Genomic DNA, 15,001 nt, shown 5'->3' with positions numbered 1-15,001 from the left:
ACTTTTTTTCTAACAAGAAAACTAGTGGAGATTCATTCGTTGGGAAATTTCTAGGTGGAAGTTCATTGTAATTGATTAAGGCATGTCGTCCTGTCTTTAATTTATTTTAAATTAGTTTATGACATTCACGAGGGCCCTCTTTTGAATCAAAGTATTAAAATTAATACTGAAAATCATAATAATATGTTATCAAGCCCATAAACTAATTGCTTTACAAGAGATATTGCCATATAACTTATCAAATGGATATTATTGAGTAACTTTATAAGAAATATAAAAATTACAACTAAATTATTTGTTAACCTTATTTGAAATAGAAAATGGCAACAAAAAAAAGAAGATTTTACCACCAAATATATAAACTTTGACAGTGTTTTGTAATCATCATAAAAAAAATTGTATTCTGCATAATGTGTGTATGAAATTTAATCGTTTTTGAATATAAATTATCAGTTAATGATTAAAAACATAAACCAGTATTTAGCAAAGTAGTTATTGATTTGGCACATACATTATAGTATAGATGTTGGACCAGAAAAGCAAGGCTTCAATTTAAATACTGTACCTCAAACTAAATTTAAAATTTAGACAGTGTAGGGAACAAAAAAATAGCTTTTTACAGAAATGAATAAAACAATAATAATTTGTGATGATGGAGCAACAAAATGTCTAATACAATTTATTACCTTCGGACACGTTCCACATCATCATCCACTCGTACTTTTCCCTTTCCAAGTGCGTCTTCAGGGTTCGCAAATGCCTGGAATGTTAAGAAAATTTATTATAAATCATGTCTGTAAGCATAAAAAAGAAAATATCAAAACTGACCATATGAAATATCATAAGTATTTTTATGCCGTTTGTTTTAAAATAAATAAGAGTTTTTGGTTTTTTATCAAATTAATTAAATGTTGGGATATATTTTCAACACATTGAAAATTACTCAATATTAGAAATTGGGAATTAAGTTTGGGTAGAGTGGGGTTAAAACTTCAAACGTCCGATCCGTGGTCCGCGACACTAGCTTTCTGTATAAGTAATTATGAGTTACTGCAAAATTAGTATATCACAGTGTAGGTAATCTCTTCCTAATTATTTAGTACAGATGGAAATCAAACTGATTTGTACCTACTTTCTTCAATACCTATAAATAGTTTTAAATACCATGTTATTTTTAATATCTTAATAAATGGTAGGGAAATCTGAATTCTTCATGAATAAGTACTATTATCATCCATATGGTTATTTTAATTATATTTATTCATACAAAGATACATTAAACAAAAAAATAATAACGTATCCCTAACTCCATGAGGCCATGAGCCCTATTGAGTTGGGATACAACATAATGGAAAATGGAAGCATATATATTATATATATTAAAGAATACCAAAATAAAAATTATTACATAAACATTAATTTTCATCTACAACAACAACAACGTGATTAATAGTAGAGATGCCACGAATAGTGATTTGGCCGAATATTCGGCCACGCTCTCGGCCGAAGCGCCGAATGTTCGGTAAAAGATGTGTGCATTTCGCGTGTGACAGGACCTGTCTTATTGTGGTGCGTGCGGGGGTGACAGGGCGGGCGTATTTGTTGTATTTGCGAGTAGGTCATGTCACGACGCGCGTTATTTGTTCATTATTACATCACATAATTAGTAATTAATCCTTATTAGTAATTAGTAATTACTTGGTCGTTGTACATCATGGCACCATTTTATGAAAAAAATCGCCTATTTGGAATTATTAATTAGAATCGCGATAAATGAAATTGTAATTTTTTAAAAGTATTACTTACTCATTGGCAAATAAAATAGCCTTTTATAAGAGAGAAACCGATAAGAAGGCCCACGGTTTTTTAAACGGTTTCAGGGGTAGTATTCTGGATCTTCTCTACCCCTTAGGGAGTGATTAATTTGAAGTTTTTTTTTTTGCTTCATATAATGGCCACACTGATGATTAAACGCCAAACAAATACGAAAAAGTGCAAGTAAATATGAAAATTTTCATTTAGACCACTATTGCGACCTTAAGCATTATCCAAAACATCATCTAGGAAAATTTTAGTCAAAATATTTGGTTATGGGTCGTATCAGTTTGAGGCATCTAGTGGAGTTCCTCAGGGATCTCACTTAGGTCCTGTTTTGTTTTTGCTTTTTGTTAATGATATTGTATCGATATTCGAGGGAGTGGACATTCTTTTATTTGCTGATGACCTGAAATTATCTAAGACTATTGCTTCTTTAGTGACTGCGAATCTCTTCAATCAAACCTGGCAAGTCTATATACTTGGTGTCAGAGAAATGAGCTCTTTCTTAATATTGACAAGTGCAGTGTTATTACGTTTACCCGTAATAGAACTTCAATCAACTTCTCTTATAATATAAATAACACAGATCTCGTAAGAGTTACAGAAATAAAAGATTTAGGTATATTGTTCGATGACAAGTTGTCATTTGCTCCACACATTGATTCAGTTACTAACAAGGCAATGAAGTGTCTCGGATATTTGCTGAGAACGGTGAAGGATTTTAATTCCATCGATGTGCTTAAATCTTTATATGTTGCCTTAGTTCGGAGTAACTTAGAGTATAATTCAATAATTTGGTCACCTTGCTATAAAATACATAACATAAAATTGGAAAAAGTCCAACATAAATTCCTTCGCTTCATAAATTTTAAACTTAATATTCCTGTTGACCAAATCGACTACAACTTCCTATCAAATAATTTAAAATTGTCTACTCTCTCGAATAGGAGAATCTTAACCGATTTAGTAAACCTATATAAAATAGTAAATGGCGCGCTGGACAGCCCTGATTTAACGCGACTGGTTAATATTAAAATACCTTCCCGCCGCACACGAAATAAGTCGGTGTTTGTCGAGGTGTCCAGCGGGCACAACTACTATGTAAATTCACCTATAGCTAGACTCCATCGCCTTGGTAATGAATATGGCGATGTTGATATATTTCGTTACTCATTAAGCATATTCGAGACCAAAGTACTACAGGCGACTGACGCGACGGAGTCTAGTCAATAAATCTTCGATCGTATTTATGTATGCTTAAAAGTTAGCCCGTGTTATGTTTTATATTTTTAGTTTATAAAACCCTTTTCAGTTTTCAACATTTTGGATAACTTCACTTTAACGTTTAGTTTACCGGTGTAAAAAATAAATAAAATTATTATGTTTTATTTGAATCCTACTATGTAAACATAATATAATGTATGTATTATGTCTTAATAGTGTATTATGTTAACTATGTAACTTTATTTTTAAATTTTAAAAATATTTTTTTTCAATTTTTATATTTGAAAAAATGTTAATTATGTTTAATGTGTACTTTTTCTTATTATATAGTATGTATAATGTAAAAGCCCCATGGGCGTCAACAGAAAGAAAAATAAAAAAATAAATCACTCTCTCCACAAGAAGATTCAGAATACCACCCCAGGTACCTACATATACTGTAATAAGTAATCCTATAAAATTAATAATACATGAGGGGGTTAAATGCAAAACCGCCACGCGCATGATCACTATTTATGGGAATATCAACAAAACCAGTTGGTAGCCGAATGACTATTAATTTTAAGTTCAATGTGCACATTTAACTTAAAAATGTGCACATTTAACTTAAAATTAATAGTCTTTCCGCTACCTGTTATACCGCGCACAAGTTGCACATTGAACTTAAAATAAATAGTATTTTTGCTGCTGGTTTAGTTGGTCTTCCCAAAAACAGTGATCATGCACAATGGCGGTTTTGCATTTAACCCCCTCATATGTACATTCTGCATCGCATACCTACTAAAAAATCAACTTGCCAACAAGTCATTTATTATAAATTACCTATCAGTAATATTTTATAATTTTGTTTTGTGATGTACAGAATGAAAAAATACTACTGTTAATTATTTTATTTTGTAGATTTTGAACTTATTGAAGCATGCTATGTACCTTATTGTTTATTGTTATCACCTAATGTGGGTAACTGGGCCGCGATTATGAACGGCTATCTTCATCGGTATATACTGAGACGGTATGTACTTTTATGTATAAAAGTGTGTATATTTGTATGAAGATTTAAAATATCTTCGTCGGTAACTGGTAATCGAACATGTTTAGAAAAAAAAATGCAAACATTATCCATTTTTCATACAGAAAACATAATTTTACTTTGTAGATAAAATTGAAGATAAATTTTAACTTCCCACCAGAATACGTACCCTGGATAGGCAGAGTGTACTTAGGTACCTCTATTACCTACAACAATTAATAATCATAGACAAAGGCTAATAATAATAATGATTTATTATACAAGAGATAAAAAGAAATACGTCAGTTGGCCGGCCGGCACGCCAGTACGCCACGCGGCCACGCCGCACAATGTGGCGTCACGTGTCATTATCGTCCTTGTGCCTTGTCCTTGAAGACATCTGCTTACTATTCCAATTAGAAAATTGTTATATCAATTTTACTAAGTAATATACATCTACACAAATAAAATATAACACATACATTCGTATGTGGTAACCAGTAATTTAAGAGTAAAAAAATTTCACAAATATTTTTTTTAATCACTGCACGAAGGAATTTATTGTAGTGTAGAGCTTTCAAATTTTACATTTATGAATATGCATTTATCAAATATCAGATCGGTAATGAGTAATGACTGACTGAAGAATCCTTATTTATTATTGAAAACTACAGTGATGTATCAGTATTCAACCAATGATCGAGAATTATTATAAATGATTAGTTGTTGTGATAAAAGATACCACACATTAGTGAAGAATTTGAATTGTCTGATTTCCCACTAATCGCGTAAAATTTCAAGACGAAGCAAGTAAAAAAACTATAATATAGCATATTATACATATAATATTATGTGAATATTTCACAGAGTATCTTAATTATATCATATTCGGTCCACTATTGCTGTTTTTTTATGCACCGCACCCTAATTTTTAGTCTGACAAGTTAGCTTCTTATTAGAATCCACGGCGCGTTACTTTGTTGCAACATAATGTACCTTGTACTTGTACCCATACTGGATTTTAATCTGTCGTTTCAGGTATGCACCGGCTATAATTGTGTAAATAATAATACTTCGGTAGGAAGTTAACCTACCTTTTTACTCATTCGCTGCTGGCCGGTCAACATCGACATTATCAGCATTTTTAGTGCGAGGACACATACGTAAAATACGTATGTTTTGAATAGAGGATTGTTGAGGGAAATAATATCACCGAGTACTGCCATTTTGAGCGAATTTTGGGAAGACGCCGGTAAACAATGAAGAGGCCAGAGATGCGACCAATCACGCACAGAAACACTACACGAATGTCATGATCACAAATACGTTCTCGCAAAATACAAAGATATACGTGATATGTGATACGATTACACGAATCATGTTACTCACACAGGTATTTCAGGAGTAGGTTTATGAGTATATTTTGAATGTGTTCGTTTGTGATTTAAATTATCTTTATTAGGTTGACCATTTCTGCCGTTTTGAATGGAACGGTGGATATTTTTTAAAGTTGTCTTAATTGATTTTAGAAGGAGTGCTACGTTGGTTTAGACAGGTAGAGCGAATGGACAGCGAAAGAACGGTCAAAAGGATTTACGATGCAAATGTTGGTGGATGCAGAAAATGAGGAAGACCGAGAAATACCAAATTCAAAAAATATTGAAAATTAGAATGAAATAATCGTTGTGCATAGATGATAAGATGTATGAATGTAGAGGAAGCGAGATATGTATGCAAATACAGAGTGACGTGGCGATCTATTATTTCTGATTTTTTTTTTTGGAAAATAATAATAAATTAGTATTATTATTTAAGGTTTGCCATGAGGTATAGTATATCCAAGTATATCCAAGAAACTGCCAATGTATGTGAATTTTGTAAAATTATTTTCTTCTCCCGTTTTTGTGTCTGAAATCAGAAAAATATGTTGGATCTATCAATGCACGTGCAATAGTATTTATATTTATCATTTGTTACAATGTAGCCAATACATAAAGTGTAATGATATTTTATTGTCACATAACTCTTTTACACTGATTTTAAATACCTCACATTATATTATATTTTTTCGTGGGTATGGTTTTTTTTTGTCGTTCGCTGAAGCGTATATTCTTTAAATTTCTTATTCTTGTTTTTAAGATCCAAAATCACTCGCAAACGAGTGGAGACGTATAAAATAATAAAATAAAAAAAATACATATAATATCCGTTCACCTTTATTCTTTACGTTAAGGTTCAGTGCTTAGTCCTTTTCGTAGTAATTTCACATAGGGCATTTTCAAGATTTTTTCATAAGGGTTGGGTGCAAACAACTGCGTGGTGGACTTGTCTCCACTCGATTTCCTTTTTTACCTGAGAGCTCAGAGTAATGATTCTCTAAAGAAGCCCCTAAGTTCTATTGCATAGAACAAAAGCGTTAGAAATTTTTGGTTTAGTTTAAGTTTGTTTTTTAGTTTTTAGTTTAACAACAACAAACGTGTAATGGACGGTTTCGGTTTGCGCTCGCAATTCTCAACCCAAGTACCAACAGCCCGTCGTATTGCTGTAATCTGAAGCTAAATTCGTGTTCAATAATCATAGAATGGCTTTTCTCCCTATGGGCGACTTTATTACTCTTAGCCCGAGAGTACAATACAGCATTGTGGCCATCACGCTGAATTCTAGTCCAAGATTCTGCTTCTATTTTACATATAATTCTATTCTTCATCCACCCGGAAACGGAAAAAATTCCTGGTAATGTTTTACCCAAATATTTTAGTTTTGGCGCCATTTTCTTTTTGTCGGAAATAACCTTGTTGGAAAATGGGAAACAAGTTGTGGTAGAGCGCAGTTCGAACCCAGACCTTTCATTATATCTCTACCTACGGGACCACAACTCGTCTCATTTAAAATAAATACATTCATTATGTACCTATACCTATACGTCCTAAGTAGGTATACCTATGCGATATTCTTCTTCTCTGTCGTTCCTCAGTTGTGAGGGTCGTGATCATTGGTACTCTCACCAGCCATTCCATTGACAAAGCGTCTCCGCTCTTCACGGCTCTGCACCCTCTCCACAGCTCCAGATAGGGTCGCCCGTGACGTTGTTTATCCTAGCCTATGCGATAAATTGTCTGAATTCGTTTAATGCAGTGTCCTTAATTATTAACACCACTAGATCCTTATCTTATTTCGCAAATTATCAGTGACACAAAGGACTATGGAAAGGAAAATGCTGGGTATTTCAATAAGATACGGGAGAATTAACACATACATAAGAGCAAGATCACAGGTCACCGATGTGGTCCACAAGATTGCTCATATAGACAGAACCAAAGACTCTAGATTCTAGACAATCTAGACGGACTAAAAAAGTCCTGGAATGGCGACCCCGAACAGGTAGAAGAAGTGTCCGGTCAGGCCTCCCGGGTTAAGACGGGTTACAGGAAGTGATTGGATGCGGTTCGCTCGGGATAGGGAAATGTGGGGATTTAAAGGGCAGGCCTATGTTCACCATTGAACACGAGAAGACTGATGATTAATTTACGAAGTGTTTAATCAAATCAGCCGACGAAAGTAATAATAACGTATGAGCCCTGTAAATGTCTAGACATCCATTTTCCCTCTCTCTTTTCAAACAGGTTCTTCGTCAAAGATGAAAAATCGCGTGTAGAATAAGCGCTTACATACATATTATAATTTTACGGACATAATATGTATATTACATAATATTTCGGGTACAAGGTTCAAGGAAAACGAAATAAAAATGCGAACAAGGAAAATAACTAATACGGTCTAAAAATAATATGTCGATGTTAGCATAAAAGAATTTGCCGATCCGTCTAAATATGCTGGTCTAAAGTAAACACAACCTATTCTTTTCTTATGATATTTACAAAAAAATATTATAATATTAAAAGTTTGACTACTGGAAGCACTTTTTCAATTTATATTTATTAAATATTAAGTACAAAAAACTGCTGAAGTGCCATATTTTTTTTGGGCGGATGAAGAATACGGGGAGTGTTTTCGACTCGATGGCTACTTTCAGATAAAAATCCTGGAAAAGGAAATCGAGTGGATATATTATATATCTGTGGCTTGGGTCTAAAAGGGCCAATGTCGTAAATTACAACATTACAGATATTTTGTGACGTTCTAATAAACTTAATCCAGTCTTTTGTCTACGAACATTTGGACAAACTCAAATATTGTTATAATAAACTGTTTGAGGTGTTAAACATTATTTTCAATAAAAAACACTACCAAATATGTAAGTGTGTGTAAACGTTTTCAATATGTGTATGTTTTCATTGACATCAAGCCTCTACAAAATGCTGGCAAGAAAAAAATTAAATCCGGCATTGACCCTCAAACCCAAGACACAGATATAAGTCGTTTTTGCTGGTGCGTTTGCCCAGTGCTTACCGTTATGGTTGAGGTCCAGGGGTTTGAAGGTCAACATGGAATAAATATACCTACTCATAAAAAAAAACGTATTATTTTCTCTTTTCCCCAATGTGAGTTTAGCTAGCAGTGTGTAATATTAAACAAATAGTGTTATTATATGTTTTTGAAAAAGAACTGCACCGACAAACCATATAATTTATCTGAGTGAGTCTTGTAAGTGTAAATAATAATATTATCACAGTAATGTTTTGCTGCACCTATGTTATATTTTTAATCCGTTAATTTTAATTAATAATAAATTACTAAAATACTGGTTTAAAATTCCCAGGTCCCTGGATTGGAGCCTGAAGCGTAAGACTGATTGCAAATTAAGTGACAACGATTTTAAGTTCGCACTTATAGGCTGTCAAATAAGTGTTAAGTGTTATTTCATCATACTATTTTATTTAGGTAGGTGTTTTTACATTTGAATATTTCTTGGTCTCGGAACTCTCATCACCTGTAGCGTACGGTGATTGAGATTCCCTGCGATTATTGAATGCAATAAGATGCAAATAAGGGAATGTGTCGATGATTATTGTTATAAATTTTCATTTTTACTATCCATTTTTAAAATGATTTATTTACACCTACGGTAAATGTAGCCAGGGCCAGGTGTGTATTTAATGGCACTTGCAGAGTTTACGTAATTATTTTAACGAATGTTTTCACAATATTGATTACAATGTTTTTGTAACATAAAAATAGATTTTTTGGTATAGGTAGGTTACCTGAAGTAAGGTATACCGTTCTGGGCTGGTATTCCAAACACGCTCGTGGCCGTGTTACTTTGTGTAAATACACGAGAAATACTGTTTTCTCGTGCCGCGAGAGTGGTTCAGAATAGCGTTCCTGGGGTGGTATTCTGAACGCAAAAGCGCGCGTAGAAAACGCATTTTTAACGCGTATTTATGTACTAAATACACACTAACAGAACGATCTCTTCGAGGCCAATTCCGTTCAGAATCCAGCCCTGGAGTACGTTGAACATTATAAAAAATCGAAATAGGTATGAGGAAAATAAATATTTTGGTAATACAAATAAAAGAACAAAGTAAATAAATTTTTTTATTAGCAATATACCTTAAAAACTGATAAAAAAAACTAATCTTCAAAACAAATAGGTAAAATCAATCAATAAAGAACCTTTCTTTTACCTTGCTATTTTTAACGCTTTTACGTGCTATACCACGCTATAAAACCGTTTAGAATACCAGCCCTGAGGTGATATTCCAAACGCGGCCGTAGAAAAACTGTTTTCTATAGCCGCGAGAGCGGTTTAGAGTAACACCGCTGGAGTGGGTTAGATATTTTGAAACAGAGGATAAACCATTGGAGTTGATATAAATATTAGATGTAGATATATTTTTATACGTAGTTACCTGATATTTGGAAGTAATTAAACATTCAGAACTGAAGTAGGTAAAACATTAAGAGTTGATTTAAGAGCTTTTGAAGTTGTATAAATTTATGATTCATATAATAAATTGTAGCGCTTTAGCACTTATAGATTACGTGGACATAGTATAATCTAAGCTTAACCGATTTGTGCAGTTTAAATCCTGTTGTTCTGCAAGACACCATGTTCAACTTAAAGCGCTGATATTTAGAAGTGGAACTAAAAGTAGATTGCATTTAAAACACGGCCTTAACGGCGACGTGAGCCGCCATATAGAGGGTGATGAATAGCCCCCCGAAGAAGAAGGTGGCGCGGGCGGGCTGCGGCGTGGGGCGCACGGCGTACACCAGCGTGTGCCCCACACGGCAGGCAGAGTAGGCCCCCAGCAGAAGGCGGGCCCAGGCCAGAGGGGGGCCTGACACCAGGTACAGCCAAGAGATCAGCAGAAAGGCGGGAATGTTCTCCAGGTCGTTCTGGTGCGCCCTGAGAACACACATAATTTATTTCATTTTTCGGCAAGTCGGCATTTAGGAGATCTTTTCCATCACTTAGGAACATCTTAGACGTTGACACTCAGAAATGTTGTTCGTACTTTTTCGATCAGTGGCTGCCTATGACGTAATTGGCTGGGGAGGTTGCTCGGCATTTATCATGAATTAATCAAGACGCAAAGAATAATTCTTAGAAAAGTTATGCTTCGGTGCCCCCCGATATACTCGAGATGTTCAAGGTACTCGATATCGGACAAATGTATATCAAGGAATCATTGTCGAATTTCTAGTTAGGCGGCTTCGAAAAGAGGTCCTAACAGAAAGCCCATGCGAGGTTTTCGCGTAACCTGAATTACTCAATACCAAGAACCCGTTCGACGTTGCTCGGAGACGCTTTTCGCATGTAGCTCCAAGAGTGTTCAACGTCCATAACTGTATTTTTTCGAAGGGAAGAAACCACCGTATGAGATTGCTGCTGGGATATTTTTTTTGTAGCCATGTTTTATGTAGCTGATCGTTTTTCTTTCTTTGCCGTTCTGCTTTCTAGATTATGTTTGTAACTTTGAGCAATATCAATTATTTTATTATTTGTTAAAATTATTCAATATTGTATTTTGGTTTGTTATTCCTTATACTGATATTGTATGGGAAGCATGCTATTATTTGATTCAATTTAATATTTACCCCGTTAATTATTTTGGCCCTAACACGGTTACAGCTTAAAAAGCCACAATAAGTTCATAATGTAATAATATTATGTAAAATGCACTTCATTTTAAATTAATAAATGTTAAATAAAAAAAAATATTTCATTTGAAGAAGTTAAGTAACTACACAATTAAATCAATTTATTCACCTTCGAATTCGTTCGACGTCTGCATCGTCAAATTTAACTTTTGGATTTTTTTTTGCCGCTACAAAATATAAATCCTCAGGATTCGCGAATATCTGAAATGATAAAGTGAACAATAATTACATATGCATCATTACAACAATACGGACCATTACCAAAATTATTATGCATAGTACAAATGAACATAATGTAAAAACAAAATTGATGATCGTTTTTTCAAAACAAAATATTCGCCCTACAGCTATTTGCGATTAAAAAAAAAAATAAAGCCAGTATCAAGCATCGATTGCTTGATTTTTTTTTTATCAAAACACGCTAAAAACCGGCTTAAATCGTTTTTTCCAAACGCGATTTTTTATCGTGAATAATAAATAATTCAATAATAATAATATTTCCTAATTTCAATCATTTATATTGAGTGGTAATAAAATATAAAAGAAAATTGTAAATATGTGGTGTAATGGTCAGCGTGTTTGTCTACCATGCAAGAGGTCTCGAGTTATATTTATTTAAAAATAGTATTTTCACACTAGAATATTTCATAGTCCTAAGACTGATCATCTTACCTTCATGCAACAAAAATAATCTAGATACGCTGCGATTGGTTACCAATGCAGTGCCCTATGCACCATTATGTAGGGAAAGGGAATGATGATGATGTATGTAATTATACATTGGATTACCTTCAGGCTTAGTTGTAAGGTGTATTTTAAAAACAAAGATTGTACACGCGAATTGCAAAAACCCTCCCCGAAAAATCACGTTTCGAGGGACTGTCGAGTTTTGAAAAAAAGGTTCTTAATTGTGGTTGTACTGTAGAATTTCAGGTTCCAGTAGGTTTAGACATGCAGTTGACAATTAATATTATGTATTTATAATATATTAATATTATGGCTGAAATTAAAAAAAAAATATCTGTACGAATACATAAGAGACATAAATACCGTAAAGCAATAATTATTTTATACCTACTATTATGATATTAACTTATAGCAATAATAAATTTATTAATGAATTTGCATACAAACTTCATTAAAAAATACAATTACCGGGTAAACAAATTAAATTAGTCAATGATCAATGAAATCAAAACCAGTCAATGAAAATATCACATTCGTACCAACTGACGTATTTAATTATTACATTTTTAGTTACCATTTTTTACACCACAACATGTCAGAAGGCCCCGAATTAAGCACATTACACCCAGTAGCTCAATCACAGATAACTATTAACGTGCTAATAAGCGACGTGATAACAATTTCTCACCTTGGTTGTTTATCATATTCGCGATTACAATGGAACATCCGTGAACATGCAATATTAAATTTCAAAATATTTACGTTTCGCGACGTATAATCCTGCTGCGCAATCACATATTTGAATTTCGCCGTGTAAATAGGAAAAATATTCAAAAACTGCTATTTTTATTTATGTATTTATTTGTTATTTATTTATTTATTATTTATCATGCTATTTATTGCATTTAGCCGGCGGTTGCCAAGCCAAATGTCAAGAAAAGCAGTCGCCATAGTAATTGTAATTTAATTTTACACTTTTTTGTATTAGATACTCGTTAGTATTTTGCAAATGCAAAATATTGCATTATTTTTTTATAGTAAACGCAGATTTTTCGCTAGTGAACTATATTTTTTTTACGAGGAAAACAAAAAACAAACCGACTCGAGCGTTGACTTAGAGATTACACACGCGTTGACTTATGAATGCAATAACTTAAGCATGTTCATTGTGATTGCTCAAATGCTTAGCATGTTTTTAAGCACGTCAATAGTTATTTGTGATTGAGCTGCAGGTTTGACAAAATTATTTAAATTTTATTGTGTTTTCACCGCGGGAACTGAACCTGAAGCCTTCCGTGTGTTCGATCCTGTAACTAGACATCTATCTACCTGCTTACATTTTATATTGTTAGAACGAAAATTTTAGTATATTACGTTCATATGCTCATATTAATGTGACTGCTTTCGTGGTGTGTAGCTAAGACGCTGACTTTACACACGGAGGGTTCCGGGTTCGATTTCCAGTGAGAAAACAAAAATGTGATTTTTCTAAAGCCTGGGTGTTTTGTGTTGTAATTCACCCCCGTAATTGGGCCTTTTGGCCTGTTGTGCACAAAATAAAAAAATAATAATTGTAAAAATGCCTTCTTAATTCAATAGCCTGAAAAGTATTTCAAAATAATATTTTTATCTGTGTTTTCGAACCGGTTTCTGGTTAAATAACCACTTACCAAATAGTAAAAAGTTAATTAACCGAATAACCGGTTTCGTCATCTAACACTATCAGCCACACCGTCGGCGCCAGTAGGACAGTTGGAAAATGCATTGTATAAAAGTTTCACTTTTTGTATTTTATGAAAACCGAATAGTTTTTGTGCTCATGATAACGGACAACGGACTAACGAGAAGGAGTCTAATACTGATTTGAATTAAAAATAATATTTAATGTTTACGTAGATATGTAGGCACATTCCAGTCCTATATTTACATATGTTTTTGTGTCAAAAACAACAACTGCATTAAAATTTCTATTTATTTATTACCTTATCCTCTTTTTTGTTTCATAAGTTGTAAAATTTATGATGAATTTTTTGTACCTTTTGTTTTATTATTGTCATTTAAGAAATTAAAAAAAAATGCTTTTAGTTTATTTTAATCAGAATACGTACTCACACGAATTTATTGCAAGTAAATAATATATAATGATGAAGTAGGTACTTTAAAACTGACTCGGTATTATTTGATTTGATTAAAAAATAATAACTAAATTTTATCATTCCATCGTGGGTAGGCATTATCTGTTTTAATTATTTATCGTTGACCTTATTTTTATAAAATCTTCTGTTTTACACTGAAAACGCGTCAACAAACTATTTTAAACAATCTACAATACCTAGAATATGCGACCAATATAACAATATATTTACCGAGGCTGATATTTTTTGTGACAATGTACCTATGTAAATTTAGGTAAAAAATTATAGAAATTTTGAGAGAAGCAGACATTTAACTTTATTATTATTATTATTATATACATATTTTTTCATTTCTTTTCTTCTACATTTATTATATTGAACATAATTTAAATTATTGTATTAAGTGTAAACATTTTTTTGGTGTGTGCATGAGTTTCTTACACTAATATACAAAGAAATTGGCAATATATGTGTACATACTGTATGTTTACCTAATAAAATAAATAAATAAAAAAGTGTTGAATTATTTCATTTTTATTTTTGTAAATAATAAATTTTGTGTGGATGTTTAGTATTGAAATACGATTACATTCATTAGTATTCTTTCGATTTAGTAAATAATGCAATATTTTGTTCATAATTAAGGAAACAAAATCAAGTTGTAAACTATACTCACCCCTTTGGAAAGTCTGTACATACTGGTTAATGGAGACATGAGCAGCATTTTTACTATCAAAATTGTTGCATTGATGGCATAAATCCGGAATGCAGGATTATCGAACGAAAGTTGTGCACCCATATTTGACATTTTCGTAATACAACCTCTCAACTGCCCAAAAATAGTAAAACTTGAGTGTTTTTAAATAATATTAGATAACGCTCGGGATCAAACTCCGACTTACTGTAATCGTTTTTGAAAGCGTAAAGCACGTTATTTTATGGGAAGTGTAAAGACTAACTAAATGAAAAATGCTATGCGTTTTGAACGAAACAGGTTGACCAGGTACAAGAATTTGGAGATCGTTTTTCCTCTCCTAGCGCAACTTGAAGATGAACGAAG

At 32.9% G+C, this 15,001-nt stretch overlaps 1 protein-coding gene across 2 annotated transcripts in view; it reads right to left on the bottom strand.

The window, feature by feature from the left end:
* Window positions 1–15,001, bottom strand: part of Mgstl (Microsomal glutathione S-transferase-like) — a 21,259-nt gene extending 6,258 nt beyond the window's left edge. The window contains exons 1-4 of one of the 2 annotated variants that reach the window (XM_088224582.1): window positions 14,618–15,001; window positions 11,229–11,320; window positions 10,220–10,364; window positions 687–760 (exon numbers count right to left, since the gene is read on the bottom strand). In XM_088224582.1, the coding sequence (XP_088080708.1) occupies window positions 687–760; window positions 10,220–10,364; window positions 11,229–11,320; window positions 14,618–14,749 (443 nt within the window). In that variant the 5' untranslated portion in view covers window positions 14,750–15,001. Of the gene's footprint in view, window positions 1–686; window positions 761–5,145; window positions 6,241–10,219; window positions 10,365–11,228; window positions 11,321–14,617 lie in introns of those variants that run through there. The other variant, XM_088224581.1, reaches the window with a different exon arrangement.

This window comes from Micrasema longulum, unplaced genomic scaffold (genome assembly GCF_059751315.1).
Source record: "Micrasema longulum isolate JH-2025_06_02 unplaced genomic scaffold, ASM5975131v1 h1tg000299l, whole genome shotgun sequence".
NCBI lineage: Eukaryota > Metazoa > Arthropoda > Insecta > Trichoptera > Brachycentridae > Micrasema > Micrasema longulum.
The sequence above is the reverse complement of the archived record's forward strand: the minus strand, read 5'-3'. Positions and strand labels throughout refer to the sequence as shown.